Genomic DNA, 13,456 nt, shown 5'->3' with positions numbered 1-13,456 from the left:
CATACATATATGTAACACACACATATATTAAATATATAATAAATGTGGAAACATTTGGACTGTATTGCAGTTCTTTGGGCAGGCAGAAGGAAGGAATGGGGCACATGGTAGCCAAGACTAGGCTGCCCTTGAACTTGCTTGTTTTATTCAAGGCTGGACTTGAACTAATTCTCCTGCTTCCACCTCTGAAGTGATGTAATTACTGACATGCGCTGTGTCTGGTTAGATCGTGGTTCTTTGTTTTTTGAGACAGGGTTTCACTCTGTAGACCTGGCTGGCTAGAAACTTGCTATAGAGATCAGGCTGGCCTCAGCGTGCAGGAGTAAAGGTGTGCACAGCCACACCCAGCTTGGACTCGCTCTTGGAGTTGTTCAGAGATGGCTGTCTGCATACGCTCCTTCATGTGTTCTCTTCCAGATCTTAAATGCCGCTTACCATGTTGAAGTCACTTTTCACTCGGGGTCCTCAGTTACACGGATGCTTTGGGAACAAATCAAGCAGGTGAGTGTCCCCAGAGGAATCACTCCAGTTCATGCGTGGCTCCCTTACAGTGCAGACTCGCCAACAGAACAGACTCTTAGAACGGGCGGTTAAAGCAGGGTGGTCCTCTTTCTGGTGTGTCTCTCTGAGAGAATGCTGTCATATGCCTCGTCTTAATTACTACTAACGTTCCTTTAACTCTTTAAAAAGCCATACATTTATATAACACTTGGTGAAGCCATAAAATTCTACATTATTAGATTTCTTCATCTGTCTTATATTCAGCCTAAATGTTTCCTCAAAACTAGGTATTGTTGGGGCTGGGGATGTAGCTTGGGTGTAGATGGTTTACCTCACGTATGCAAGGCCATAGGTTTGATTCCCCAGTACCACAAAAGTGAACAAACAGACACTGAGTCGATGATAGTGGCACATGCAGCCCTTAATCCCAGCATTGGGGAGGCAGAGGCAGGCAGATCTCTGTGAATTCAAGGCCAGACTGGTCTACATAGAGAGCTCCAGGACAGCCAGGGCGATGCAGAGAGAGACCCTGTTTGAAACAAAACAAACACACAGAGAACTAAACATTGCTGTTAGGGGCCAAGAGTGTGGGTCCTGCCCTGCCCTGTCCCTGAGGATAATACATTGAGGGCTGTGAGCACTTAGACCAGGCTTACTGCCCTTTGGTGCCTACCTCTGCCTGAACCCTGGGTCTGAGGTAGGCAGCATTAGAGTTGAGATTGGATTTCATAGACTCCTGGGTTTAGAGCTGCTCTGGTGAGAGAGAACTCAGAGAAGGAAGGGCACTGTCGGAGCTGCCTGGGAGCTTCTTCTCCTTCCTTCAATGATCACACTGTCCTCATCTTGGCAGATCATCCAGCGTATCACATGGGTGAATCCACCCACCATCACTCTAGAGTGGAAGAGGAAGGTGGCCCAGGAAGCCATCGACAGCCTCAGCGCCTCCAAACTGGCCAAGAGCATTTGCAGCCAGTTCCGTACTCGGCTCAATAGTTCGCACGAGGCTTTTGCGGCCTCCTTGAGGCAGGTGCGTATGCAGGAAAGGAGCAATCCTCTAGAGAAAAATGGTGTGCTCTCTGCCATCCTTGTAGTTTTAAAAATTACTTCTTTACTCTGTTAAAGAATAATTTGTTACAGTAAGTTTCATCAACATATTTTTCATGTGGATCTTTTTCTAACTCTAGGAAAGTTAGAGGGAGGGCAGTTAATTTTTGTCCATATAACTGAGTGAGAAAGGAGTATGGAGGAGTGCAACTTTATATAGGTTTATACAGTAGTTTAAGAGTGAATGAGAAGAATGACTTGCTAACTCTACTCTAGTTCACAGTTATGGGCCCCATATTTGTGTGGGGAGAGGGAGGGGGAGGGGGGAGAGAGAGAGAGAGAGAGAGAGAGAGAGAGAGAGAGAGAGAGATAAATATAAATATTAGGCATCTAAGAGGAACATGACTATCGATGACTCACTGTCATTGTCCTAAGCATGTCATGTCCATGTGCTCAGCTCTCACAGTTGTCAGCACGAGAGATCCTATTATTTCTGTGTAACAGATGAGGGGCTGAGGTGAGGGATGGGAGAAGTCTTAGTGTTGTCTTTTTCTGCTTCCCTCCTAGCTGGAAGCTGGCCATTCTGGCCGTCTGGAGAAAACTGAAGATCTGTGGCTTAAGGTTCGAAAAGACCACGCCCCCCGTCTGGCACGCCTTTCACTAGAGAGCCGGTCTTTACAGGACGTCTTGCTTCACCGTGAGTTCTTGCTTCTTTAAAGTAGATTGGAAGTTCAGGATCCTCTGGCATTTTTTTGCCTGGCCTCCAAGAATCGCAGTGTCTCAGGCTACTACTTCCTCGCACAGCTCCCTCAGCACTTAGTGATGTCTGTGAGTCCTGCTTGGTGCTGCTGCTTCTGTAACGTGAACAGCACGATCACAGTTTATCCCAAGTCATCCAACTCAAAATACACTTGAATTCTTCCCATTGCATGACTGCAGGGTTACAACTCTGGCCTCTTGACAGGGCTGCATCTAAGAATTTAAAGAGAATGCTTTAAGTCCTTATTCCACCTGTCTTTCTATCTTATAGGTAAACCTAAATTAGGACAGGAACTAGGCCGGGGCCAATATGGTGTGGTGTACCTGTGTGACAACTGGGGGGGACACTTCCCTTGTGCCCTCAAGTCAGTTGTTCCTCCAGACGAGAAGCACTGGAACGATCTGGCATTGGAGTTTCACTACATGAGGTAGGCCTTGGTTTCATTAATCTCTCTGGGGAAGACCCAGAGAAGCTGAAAGCCTGGGACAAGTTTCCTACACAAGCTGCAGCGTCCTGTCCCTCTAGACGCAGATTCCAAAATGTTCTAACTGACTAGTGATTTGGCCCAGACATGCTATCTTTCCTTAGTCTTTTCCCATCATAATTCTCAATTTTTGGTGCTGTTATCTTTCTTAGTCACTAAGGACTGTCAGTATTGATAGTCCGTGGGCTTTTTGGCTTTAGTGGAGAAGCAGTTCTCCTCTCCTTCTGTCTGGAGTTGGACTAAGTGTGGCCCTGAGATTCTTTCTTTCTGCATCCTGGTATCTCACACAGAATCAGAGTCCAAGCGTAGTTTCCAAAACCTCTTTTTCTCATAGGTCTTTGCCAAAGCATGAGCGGCTGGTAGATCTCCATGGCTCAGTCATTGACTACAACTACGGTGGCGGCTCCAGCGTTGCTGTGCTGCTGATTATGGAACGGCTGCACCGGGACCTCTACACAGGGCTGAAGGTGACTGAGGCGACGGGGTTGAGGGCAAGCTGGAGCCAGGCTCAACCCTCCCTTCCTGGACTTCGTCCTTTCCTGTTTATTCAGAACTTCTCACTTTCTTAGAAATTGGAGTAACCGGGCTTTACTGCATTATATATATTATATATAGTATACATATATATAATAAATCTGGAGAGATCCTATACCCACATAAATGTACTTACATCATCCATAACACAACATGCACAACATTTAAAGATTTTAAAGGAATTCAGATGGAATTAGTTGTAAATACTCAGAGGCTCTGCATCCTAACAATCTAACACAAGTCCCCGTAAGACTTAAAGTGAAATCATTTATATGGGACTGGAGATGTAGCTTAGTGGTAAAAAGAACTTGCTTAGGGGTTGGGGATTTGGCTCAGTGGTAGAGCACTTGCCTAGGAAGCGCAAGGTCCTGGGTACGGTCCCCAGCCCTGAAAAAAAAGAACTTGCTTGGCATGTGTGGTCTTGAGTTAAGACCCCATAGCCCCCATAGACACAGGGAGAAAGGGAGGGGCGGGGGAGGAGGAGAGGGAGAGGTGTGCAGTAGGGGCAGGCACAAAAGTCAGTTATTAGATCTTGTTATGTGGTCTTGACTTTTAAAAATAAATTGGGGTGTGCCACTGAAGAATTTTGTTTGAGGAAAGGTGAAACTCTCAATTGACTACTGAGTTTAAGCTGTCATCTAAAAAAATCACCAATAGGGAGTTAGGTTTCTCTTGTCTGTCCCCTGCATTGGATCTGAGTAGGAAGAGAGTGAGGCTGACCTCAGAGTGCTGGCCTCCCGTGTATGAGCATACGTGGAGACTTTCAGAAGTGAGGTAGAGAAAACTTAGAAACGTTTCAGGAGTCACAAGAACTAGTGACATGAAAAAGAGATTCCAAGTAGTTCCCTCTTTACCTCAGGAGCACACCAGAGGTTTTCTGTAAGTGGACGAGAAAATACCATTTGAGTTTTGGGGAGAAATTGATAGGGTATTTTTCAGAACCCCAAAGACCCTTGAGTAATCAGAATGACTTTGGAATTGGAACCCATAAACTTGAACCTGGCTAACCAAGCCTATAAAAGCAGTGACTGCAAATCCCTCACAAGGCTGGGCCAGAGTCGCTCTGATGCTGGGAGTGAGGTGCTGTTAGTCCCCAGACCTCTTCTGCTTGGGTCTGGGTGTGGTCCTGCTGACCACTGCAGCCTGCCAAAGGCTTCCTTCTGCTTTGTGTCCTGTGTAGCGTGTTCTTCCCTGCACCTCCCACTCACTGTTCTCCCCTCTGGTGCCACCATAAGTCATGTAGTTGGTCACAATTGGACATCTCTGTTGGGATCCGGAGCTGGGCTCTTATGACACCTAGGCGCTCTTGTCTTTTCAGGCTGGGCTTTCCCTGGAGACACGTTTGCAAATAGCTCTGGACGTGGTGGAGGGAATCCGCTTTCTGCACAGCCAGGGGCTTGTTCATCGGGATATCAAACTGAAAAATGTGCTGGTAAGATAGAGCTGTAGAGAGGAGGCTCCCTGGAGGGTTTGTGGAAAAGCACTTTGATTCTATGAAATGTCTACATGGAAAGTAGGAGAGTTAACACCATGGTGAGTGCATGGAGCTCTGGACTTAAGGACCAATTTCAATAGACTAGTGTCAGATACTTTTCCCTCCACTGTTGAGAAATTCTAACTTCACGGAAAGGTTAAGGGTGGCACATTGTATCCTATGTTCCTGCAAGGGTGCCCACTCAGTCATATTTTCTATTTATTTTCATGCATCATATGAAGTTAAATATGTCAGTGAGTGTCTCCTAAGAAAAGAAGTCTCCTATATAATGAGAATGCCACTACCACACTCAAGAAGGCTGACACTGATACAGTAGTGTTATCAACATATATTCTGTTGAGAGCTGACATGCATAAATGCACCTTACAAAGTCACATCACACCAATCATAAATCATTGTTTGACAGAGACGTCTTGAAAACATCTATTAGGGTCAGTGACATGGCTCAACTATGATAACGTAACAGGCTATGGTACCTGTTATTACACAGTGGAAGGAGAGAACAGACTTCTACAAGTTGCTCTCTGACCTATAAACACACACAAAGGAAATAAATAAAATGAATAATTTAGGGAAAAAAAACCTTCCAATATCACATGGTAACACTCCATGAAATTACAGTTTGGGGAAGAGAAAGATAGCCTGGAAATTGTAGATAGAAAGATAATAGACCATCAGGAACCAGAAGGGACATATTTATTCTCTAGGATCCACTTTTGCATGTTTGTTTTTGTATCACTCTTGTTCTTTCTACTGTATTAGGGTAGAGCCAAGGTCTTATATGCTGGTCCAGGTCTCCCACACCATAACCCTTTATTATCACTCTAAGTATTAAAGAATTGCTTTGGCTGATGAAGAGGGAAATCAGGTGCCATCATGTTTTCCTCATTTTACCTTCATTACTCATTCTTCCAAGATTATAGTGATCCCAGTATATGTCAGGGATATAAAGAGAAAATATGGGGAAGAGGACAGTAAGAGGAGAGATTCTTGGCTGGTGAGGTTGGAGGCAGGACTTTCTAAGTATTGCTTTGAGGCTGGGTATGCAGACAAAAGGTGACTCTGATCTGCTTTTTTGGCAGCTGGACAAACAAAACCGTGCCAAGATCACTGACTTAGGATTCTGCAAACCAGAAGCTATGATGTCAGGCAGCATTGTGGGGACACCGATTCATATGGCCCCTGAACTTTTCACAGGTAAAGTTAGAGGGCAAAGAGTGGATTTAGGCAGATTCCAGAAGTCTGACGTGGAATGCTTTCCCTCAGGGTAAAAAATGAGTTCAAGTACTGCTGGCAAGTCTGACAACAAAGAAACCAGAACAGAGGGAGAGTAAAGAGGGAAAGAAGAAAGGAAGGAAGGAAGGAAAAGGGAGGGAAGGAGGGAAGAAAGAAAAAGGTGTGAACGTGATGGGAGTTAGCGAGTAGTCTTTGGATGTTTCTGGGTCATTAACACTCCATCTGCCATACTTAGACTTACTTAATCCCAAAGTATTGGTTGAATAACTTCTAAATGATGGAACCTGTCATTAAAGAACCTATCAACATGGAGGTATATCAAGAGGTAAGATAATTTGGAAGTGCTGTAAGGCAGCACTAAATGATAAATTACAGGTGTTACGTACTGTTGATACAGAGTGAAAGAAAAATTAAGGTCGAAATGCTGGACAGATGAAGTGAGATTTGGGGTAACACTTGAGGCCTATCTGGAAAGATTGGTAGTGGAAAGGGAACTCAGGTTTAAATATGCACTCTGCAGTAGGCAGGATGGTTCATTTCTGGTGATCCTGTCTTAACTGTAGCTGGTCTTTGCTACTTTGTGGGTTCTCTGTTATCCCATCCCCTTATCCCCCTGGTTTCACTCCTATCTCTAGGTAAGAGTGAAAGGAGGAGAGAGGAGAGAGAGAGAGATCCTTGAGTCTAAGTTCTTTCCTTTTGTTTATTTGAGCTCTATTACTAATAAACTCAACCAACCCTCATAAACAGCCAACAGCCACCGACCCTGCCTCTCAGGGACCATGGCATTTATAGACCCTCTGTAAAGTTCCCAAGATTCCAAACACCACACAGTTGCTGAAACGATCTGCAGCTGGCAAAATCATGCCTCTGTTAGAGCATGAGGCAAATCACAGTTAGCCGCTTCCAACAGTACAAAGCAGCTCCATATCCATAACCTGGGATCAAAATGAAAGCACAAACTTAAAATATTTGTGTTTGTTTTTTTTTTTTTAAAAAAAAATTCTTGGACTGGAAAGATGGCTCAGTGGTTAAGAGCACTGGCTGCTCTTCCAGAAGTCCTGAGTTCAAATCCCAGCAACCACATGGGCTCATAAACATCTGTAAAGCAGGCATACATGCAGAGAGAGCATTCATACATAAAATAAATAAGTCTTAAAAAAAATCAAATATCAAAATTCCAGAATTCTCAGTATACTTGATTTTTATAGCAATCCTGATTGTGTTGCTATATTTTTAAGTCAGATTAGTAGATAAAATTGAGGCCAGATTGATGAAGCAATTGACCCCCAAAACACTGAAGTAGAAGGAAATGGACCTGTAATTTGGACATAGACCTTCCTTTCTCTACTGTCCAACCATATCTCATGAGAACAGAAATATCTGAACCCTGAAGAAGGGGAAATACTAAGGAAAACTGCAAAACAGCAAATAGTGAACGATAAGGCCAGAGAGATCCAGACATTGAAAACCTTGTGGAGGGTTAGGGTTCCTGTGCAAGTAAGGAGGTGCCGAGCTTTTAAACATGGGAGAGTGGCAGGGTCATGTGCCTGGACCAGCTTTGAAGCCATTGGTAGAGGGGCACGAGGAGAAGAATCAGTGAAGTGGCTGATGAAGCAAGGGTTCGTACACAGCTGACACAGACAGGGCTCCAGATTTGAGATGTATTGGGAGACAATAGGAAAGCTTTTTGCACTGTCTTGATGTGGGTGTTGAACAGAGAAGCATGGCTGCATGAAGAGTGAAACTGAGCTACAATGGAGGGGAGAGATGGCCTCGTGCCAAGGAGCACGGGAGGAACCCACGGTCACTAGCGTTCACATGAGGAAAAACTTGCAATGCATTTCAATTGCTGTGGGTTTTTTAGGTTTATTTTATTTATGTGTATTAATATTTTATCTGCATGTATGTGTGTGTACCACAAGTGTGCATAGTGCCCAAGGTCAGAAGAGGGTATTGAATCCCCTGTTGCCAGTGTTTGTGAACCATGTGGATACCGGGAATCAAACCCTGGTCCTCTGGAAGAGCTCCAGGTGCTCTAATCCACTGAGCCATCATCTCTCCAGCCCGTGAACTTCATTCATTTCATAGAAGCTGTCACCTGGCTCTTCATCGTTCGATAAGCAGAAAGAGTAGGGATGAGTACACAGCTGCTGTCCAACCCTCATTAGAGTAGATTAGGAGAGCTGTTTTCTTTTTCTAGGTTTACTTTGTTCTGGTTGCTTATTTAAATTCCTCTTTTTTTTTTTTTTTCTTTTTTTTTTTCGGAGCTGGGGACCGAACCCAGGGCCTTGCGCTTCCTAGGCAAGCGCTCTACCACTGAGCTAAATCCCCAACCCCTTTAAATTCCTCTTACTGAATCTACCCTACTGCTGTCAGAATAATATTTCTACAATATGTTGTTCTCCTTTCTGTACCCCTGCTAAGACCTGCTGCCCAACAACTCTAGACTCTTCTCTGCCTTTAAGATCTTTGTATGAGATGGGATCTTCCTGTGTGTCTTAAACTGGCCTTAGATGATCCTCTGCCTCAGCCCTTGAGTCCTGGGTTACAGGTGTGCACTCGGCCCTTGAGTGCTGGGTTACAGGTGTGCACTCGGCCCTTGAGTGCTGGGTTACAGGTGTGCACACAGCCCTCGGGTGCGGGGTTACAGGTGTGCACTTGGCCCTTGGGTGCAGGGTTACAGGTGTGCACTCGGCCCTTGAGTGTGGGGTTACAGGTGTGCACTCGGCCCTTGAGTGCTGGGTTACAGGTGTGCACTCGGCCCTTGAGTGTGGGGTTACAGGTGTGCACTCGGCCCTTGAGTGCACTGGCCCTTGAGTGCTGGGTTACAGGTGTGCACTCGGCCCTTGAGTGCTGGGTTATAGGTGTGCACTCGGCCCTTGGGTGCGGGGTTACAGGTGTGCACTCGGCTCTTGGGTGCTGGGTTACAGGTGTGACCACCACACCTGCTACTCTTTATGATCTTTATTGTCTGGTTCCCACCCATACTTCTCTAATATGAATGGCCCCTTATAGAATTGACCTTGCAGACTGTCCCAGTCAAGGAAAGGCCTGCTTTTCCTTCTGTTTTGATAAATTTCCGTCTTGGATGACTTAGCATCTAGCTTTGCATAGTATAAAAAGAGCACCACAGGTGTGCCCTGCCGTCCAGGAAAGTTGTGAAGAACAGTAGATACTAAAGCTTTTCAAAATTGTGAAGGACCCATAGAAGCAAGGTGGTGGCTCACTGATGCTCGTCTGTCCTTACTGTAGGAAAGTATGATAATTCTGTGGACGTCTATGCTTTTGGGATCCTTTTCTGGTATATCTGCTCCGGCTCTATCAAGCTCCCCGAGGCATTTGAGAGGTGTGCTAGCAAAGACCATCTCTGGAATAATGTGCGCAGAGGTAAGACTTGCCAAGCCATTTTGCTTTAACTCTCTGAGGACAGACAGCCCAGGCCCTGCAGCAGGCCCTCATCTTCTGGCCATTCCACAGCACGGCCACATCACACAGACCTTAATATAATGCTGAAAGGGCACTCTAAACCAGACCTTTGCTACTGGAAAGCACTATACTGAACTATCTCAAAATACTGTTTGCTACAATTTTTAGTGTTCAGTTTTCTAACCAATGTGTTCCAGTTTCCACCATTCATGCTACATTATAGCTGAGGTGTCTGCGATGGAAACCCAAACCCTTTGCTCCCCCTGACTGGCTTCACTTCCTTGCTCTTCTCTCTAGGGACCCGTCCGGAGCGTCTTCCTGTGTTTGATGAGGAGTGCTGGCAGTTGATGGAGGCCTGTTGGGATGGTGACCCCTCCAAGAGGCCTCTCTTGGGCATTGTCCAGCCTATCCTCCGAAGCATTATGGACCGGCTCTGCAAGTGCGATTCTGAGCGGCCTAGCAGAGGACTAGATGACTCTACATGAAGACAACACCCGTCTCTTCCACTCTGTTCCTTCCTTCCCTCACCTTTTGGCCTTGGGGAGAATTTGTCATTTGTTCACTAAGGGAGCTCCCAAGGGAACTGGTGCTTGTTGGCAGCTTGAGGCCTTCTTGGGTAGAGACGGCTCCTGGGCAGCGAAGAATTCAGTGGCTGTTTAGTATTCGTGCTGCCTTACACTGAGCAAAAGATTGTCGCTCGAGAATGTGATGTTCTGGCTGAGAACTGACAAGGAGGCAACTGTTACCACTGTCTGTTCACTGTGTGTCTCTGAAACAAGCGAGCCTGCAGTGCAGGGCATCCGTCCAACGGTAGAGACCACTTAGAAACATGACCGTAGTTCAGGATTGTAAGGTCACAAAGGCAAAACCAGCCTAGCCAAATATACCTTGTGGTTGTCTGGTTCTTGTTCCTTATAGCCAGGATCTCAGGTTGTTGTTACAGTCAGAGCCCAGGAGGCAGCTGGACATGAAGCTGTCTGTCCCCACAACCCAGTGTGTTTACATTGCCAGGGCCAGGAAGCCCTGGTTTCTGTGGGGCAGAGCTAACCCAGAACAGAATCTGTTTGATTCTTGTGTCTTTCCCCACCCTCTACCCTTCTTTTTCCTCAGAAAGGAGGGAATAAGCCAGATAACATGGTACTTAGACTTAAGCATCTAATCAGAAATAGACTTTAATTTTGTTGTTTTTAATGGGATGTAGCCCAGGCTAGCCTTAAGTCCATCCTTATTCCTTGGCCTCCATAGTGCTGGGATTATAGGCATGTGCTACCATGAATAGCTTCTAACTATATAACTCACTCCTTTCTTCTGTCTAGGAATCAGTCCCACTGCTCAGATTTGCTGGTAAGCACTCCCCCATGAGCTATGCTCCAGCTTCATATAGCTTTTAAAGTTCACTTTGAACACGCGGCACCATGAGCCCTGGTAACTGTGCAATGGCACATGGTGGTCTAAACACTCACAGCTCTTCAGAAATGCCATGTAATACTTTCTACATGCAGACTGTAATGGACAAGTGATGGGCCAGTGTCTTTGGGTTCCTTGGCTCTGGCTCATTTTGGCAGAATGCTTAGTCTAGCTTTTAAAATTTTAATACCTACTCAACTGTACTTACTCTACCTGAGGGTCAACACGTTGTCCTCTGGAGACAGTAGGATGTAAGGAAGACAAGGAGTCAAGAAAGAAGAAATGAGTCATCTCTGCTAGTTAGACCCGTGGTGTGGGAAACGTGAGGTCTTGGGGAGTTAGGAGACTGCTGACCCTTGTTCCTGAGGCTCGCCGTAGTACGGAGGCAGTAGCTGCAGTATGAAATTCTATTCCTAACGTTCCTTGGACCACTTAGCCCATTCTCAGACTCTAAGTGGGAGGTTAGATTTTTTTTTCCCTTCATCCAGAATCTCTTTTCAGTCTCCTGTCAGGTTACAGGTTCCTTCTTTTAGTTTTAAGTAATTTCCCATCAATTTCTGCCCAGTGGGGGGAGCAGAGAGGCTTATTGCCTCTCATTAAAGGGCATCCAAGGAAGCCCCTCGGTTTTCCTGAAGGTGTCTGGGCAAGCCAAAGCCCATGTTGGGGGTCTTTGGTGTTGGTATTTCAATGCTCAGCGGGCTGAGTATGTGAACACGCATGTCTAATTTGTGTGTATATTACTTTATAACATTGTAAGCTAATTTTGGATTCTATGTTTTTCGGCATCATTATTTCAGAGATAAAATGCCATGAAATGTACTGTACTGTTTATCACTTGGGAGGACGCTGCCTGGTCAGAGAAGTGTGGCGGCACTTGGGTAGTCCAGAGCTCCACAGGGCCAACGTTTTGAAGGGCCAACCTCTGGGCTGAGGGAGGAAGAAAGGTGACATTTAGAGTTACCTGTATTGTGTGTCATCCTTCAGAACGTTTCCATAAGGGCAGTTTACTCCAGCCCAACAGGGACACCCACCTACTTCTTGGGAGCTGAACGTCTGGCGACTCATTTTGCCTGGGAATGGAGTGACAGACTTTTCAGCAGAGCAATCAGAAGAAATGCCGGCCAAGTCAGGGCGCTCACCTGCGCCCCAGAGCTGCATGTGCAGCACAGACGACTGGCTTCTTGACTGAGCAATCTTTCACTGTTCTCAGGAAGAGGACTGTCCTGGTTGTCGCCAGACCAAAGAGAGTCACTTCTGACTCGATCAAGTTTAAGGGGCAGGGCTAGGCAGCCTGGTTCTAAGTGTAACACTAATGCTCAAGAAAACCGAGGAAAGGCTGCACTGCTGTTACAGCCAGAGCAGGAGAATGGTAAACTGAACACCGGTCAGCTCCCCAAATGCACTTCTGTATTTACTTAAGCTGTCAAACAGGTTAGAGCACTCAGGGTATGTGTAGTTCAGTGGTAGAATGTGCTTAGCCTGCACATGGCCGTGGGTTCAGTGTCTAGTACCAAAAAAAAAAAAAAAAAAAACACAAAGGTCAAAGGGAGGTTAGAATGTTTTTCCTGACAGCAGTGGCCTGGGGTAGTAGGGCTGCACAGTGACAACTGCACTAAATGACACTTTATTGTTACTGTTGTCTTATTTAGCACTGAGACACCCAGGGCCTGGGTGAGGACAGTCACACTTAGGGAAACTGAGGCACCCTTTGTTCTTGTTCTAGGGGTGCCCTGTTTGTTTGATCAAACTTACGGGGAGACCTCCCAAGACCATGTTCTGTCAGGAGGGAGTAAGTAATCGCCTTGGAAAAGTGCATCCCAAAGAAGGAGCTGCTTTAAATGTTTGGAACTTGCATTTTGTATTTGTTGGGTCAAACAGCCCACATATTCCTTAAAAGAAAATGAGGATTTAGTTTTCTAAATGTTGGGGTATGTGAAATAGCGCTGGTGTAATATTCGAGAGCATCGGGAAGGGCTGGCCTTAAAAGACGCCTGGACCGCAAACTCCCCTACAAGTTTCAGATAGTACTGTTGTTCTTAAGAGTTTTATTTTTAACTCCATCTGCTTTACTAGCCTCTAGTGTGATTGTCATAGTGGTGGAGAATGTACACATACCTGACATCATCAGAGACACCAAGTAGCCCTGAGAGCTCACGAGGAAATTAGTCTGGATGACCTGCTGGTTTTTGGGTTTTGTGGGTGTTTTTTTGGTTGGGTTTATTTTTTTTTTTTGTCTTTATGTAATGTTTTTATTTGTTTTAAAGAACTAATGTTTATTACAGTGTTATATAAAAGTATAACATATTAAGTGTATAGAATAAAGTGCAATAACAAAAATTTACTCGATACACACAGCCTCTGTACCCTCCTTTCTCGTGCAGCGTGGCTCTTCCCACGGCATTGTTTCACTAGGACCAGTTTGTTTGTTTTAAGGGAATGGCTGCACTAGGTTTTGTGGAGTCTTCTGTAAGGTGTTAGGATATGATAGATACCAAGTGTGCTGCATAATAAAGACCACATTCATGTTTCAGTGTAACCTCCCCCTCCCCCACTCCCCGCTTTCCTTCAC

General features: G+C 45.5%; 1 protein-coding gene across 2 annotated transcripts in view; it reads left to right on the top strand.

Moving 5' to 3' along the window:
- The window catches only part of Dstyk (dual serine/threonine and tyrosine protein kinase), a 47,699-nt gene extending 34,467 nt beyond the window's left edge, over positions 1 to 13,232 (top strand). The window contains exons 5-13 of one of the 2 annotated variants that reach the window (XM_032914758.1): positions 418 to 501; positions 1,352 to 1,528; positions 2,113 to 2,242; positions 2,576 to 2,732; positions 3,124 to 3,256; positions 4,642 to 4,755; positions 5,901 to 6,015; positions 9,307 to 9,441; positions 9,778 to 13,232. In XM_032914758.1, coding sequence (XP_032770649.1) covers positions 418 to 501; positions 1,352 to 1,528; positions 2,113 to 2,242; positions 2,576 to 2,732; positions 3,124 to 3,256; positions 4,642 to 4,755; positions 5,901 to 6,015; positions 9,307 to 9,441; positions 9,778 to 9,965 — 1,233 coding nt within the window. In that variant the 3' untranslated portion in view covers positions 9,966 to 13,232. The remainder of the gene's footprint in view (positions 1 to 417; positions 502 to 1,351; positions 1,529 to 2,112; positions 2,243 to 2,575; positions 2,733 to 3,123; positions 3,257 to 4,641; positions 4,756 to 5,900; positions 6,016 to 9,306; positions 9,442 to 9,777) is intronic. The other variant, XM_032914760.1, reaches the window with a different exon arrangement.
- Positions 13,233 to 13,456: the final 224 nt, after the last annotated feature.

Source organism: Rattus rattus, chromosome 10 (assembly GCF_011064425.1).
Source record: "Rattus rattus isolate New Zealand chromosome 10, Rrattus_CSIRO_v1, whole genome shotgun sequence".
Taxonomy (NCBI): Eukaryota; Metazoa; Chordata; class Mammalia; order Rodentia; family Muridae; genus Rattus; species Rattus rattus.
This window is presented reverse-complemented; position numbering and strand designations above follow the sequence as displayed.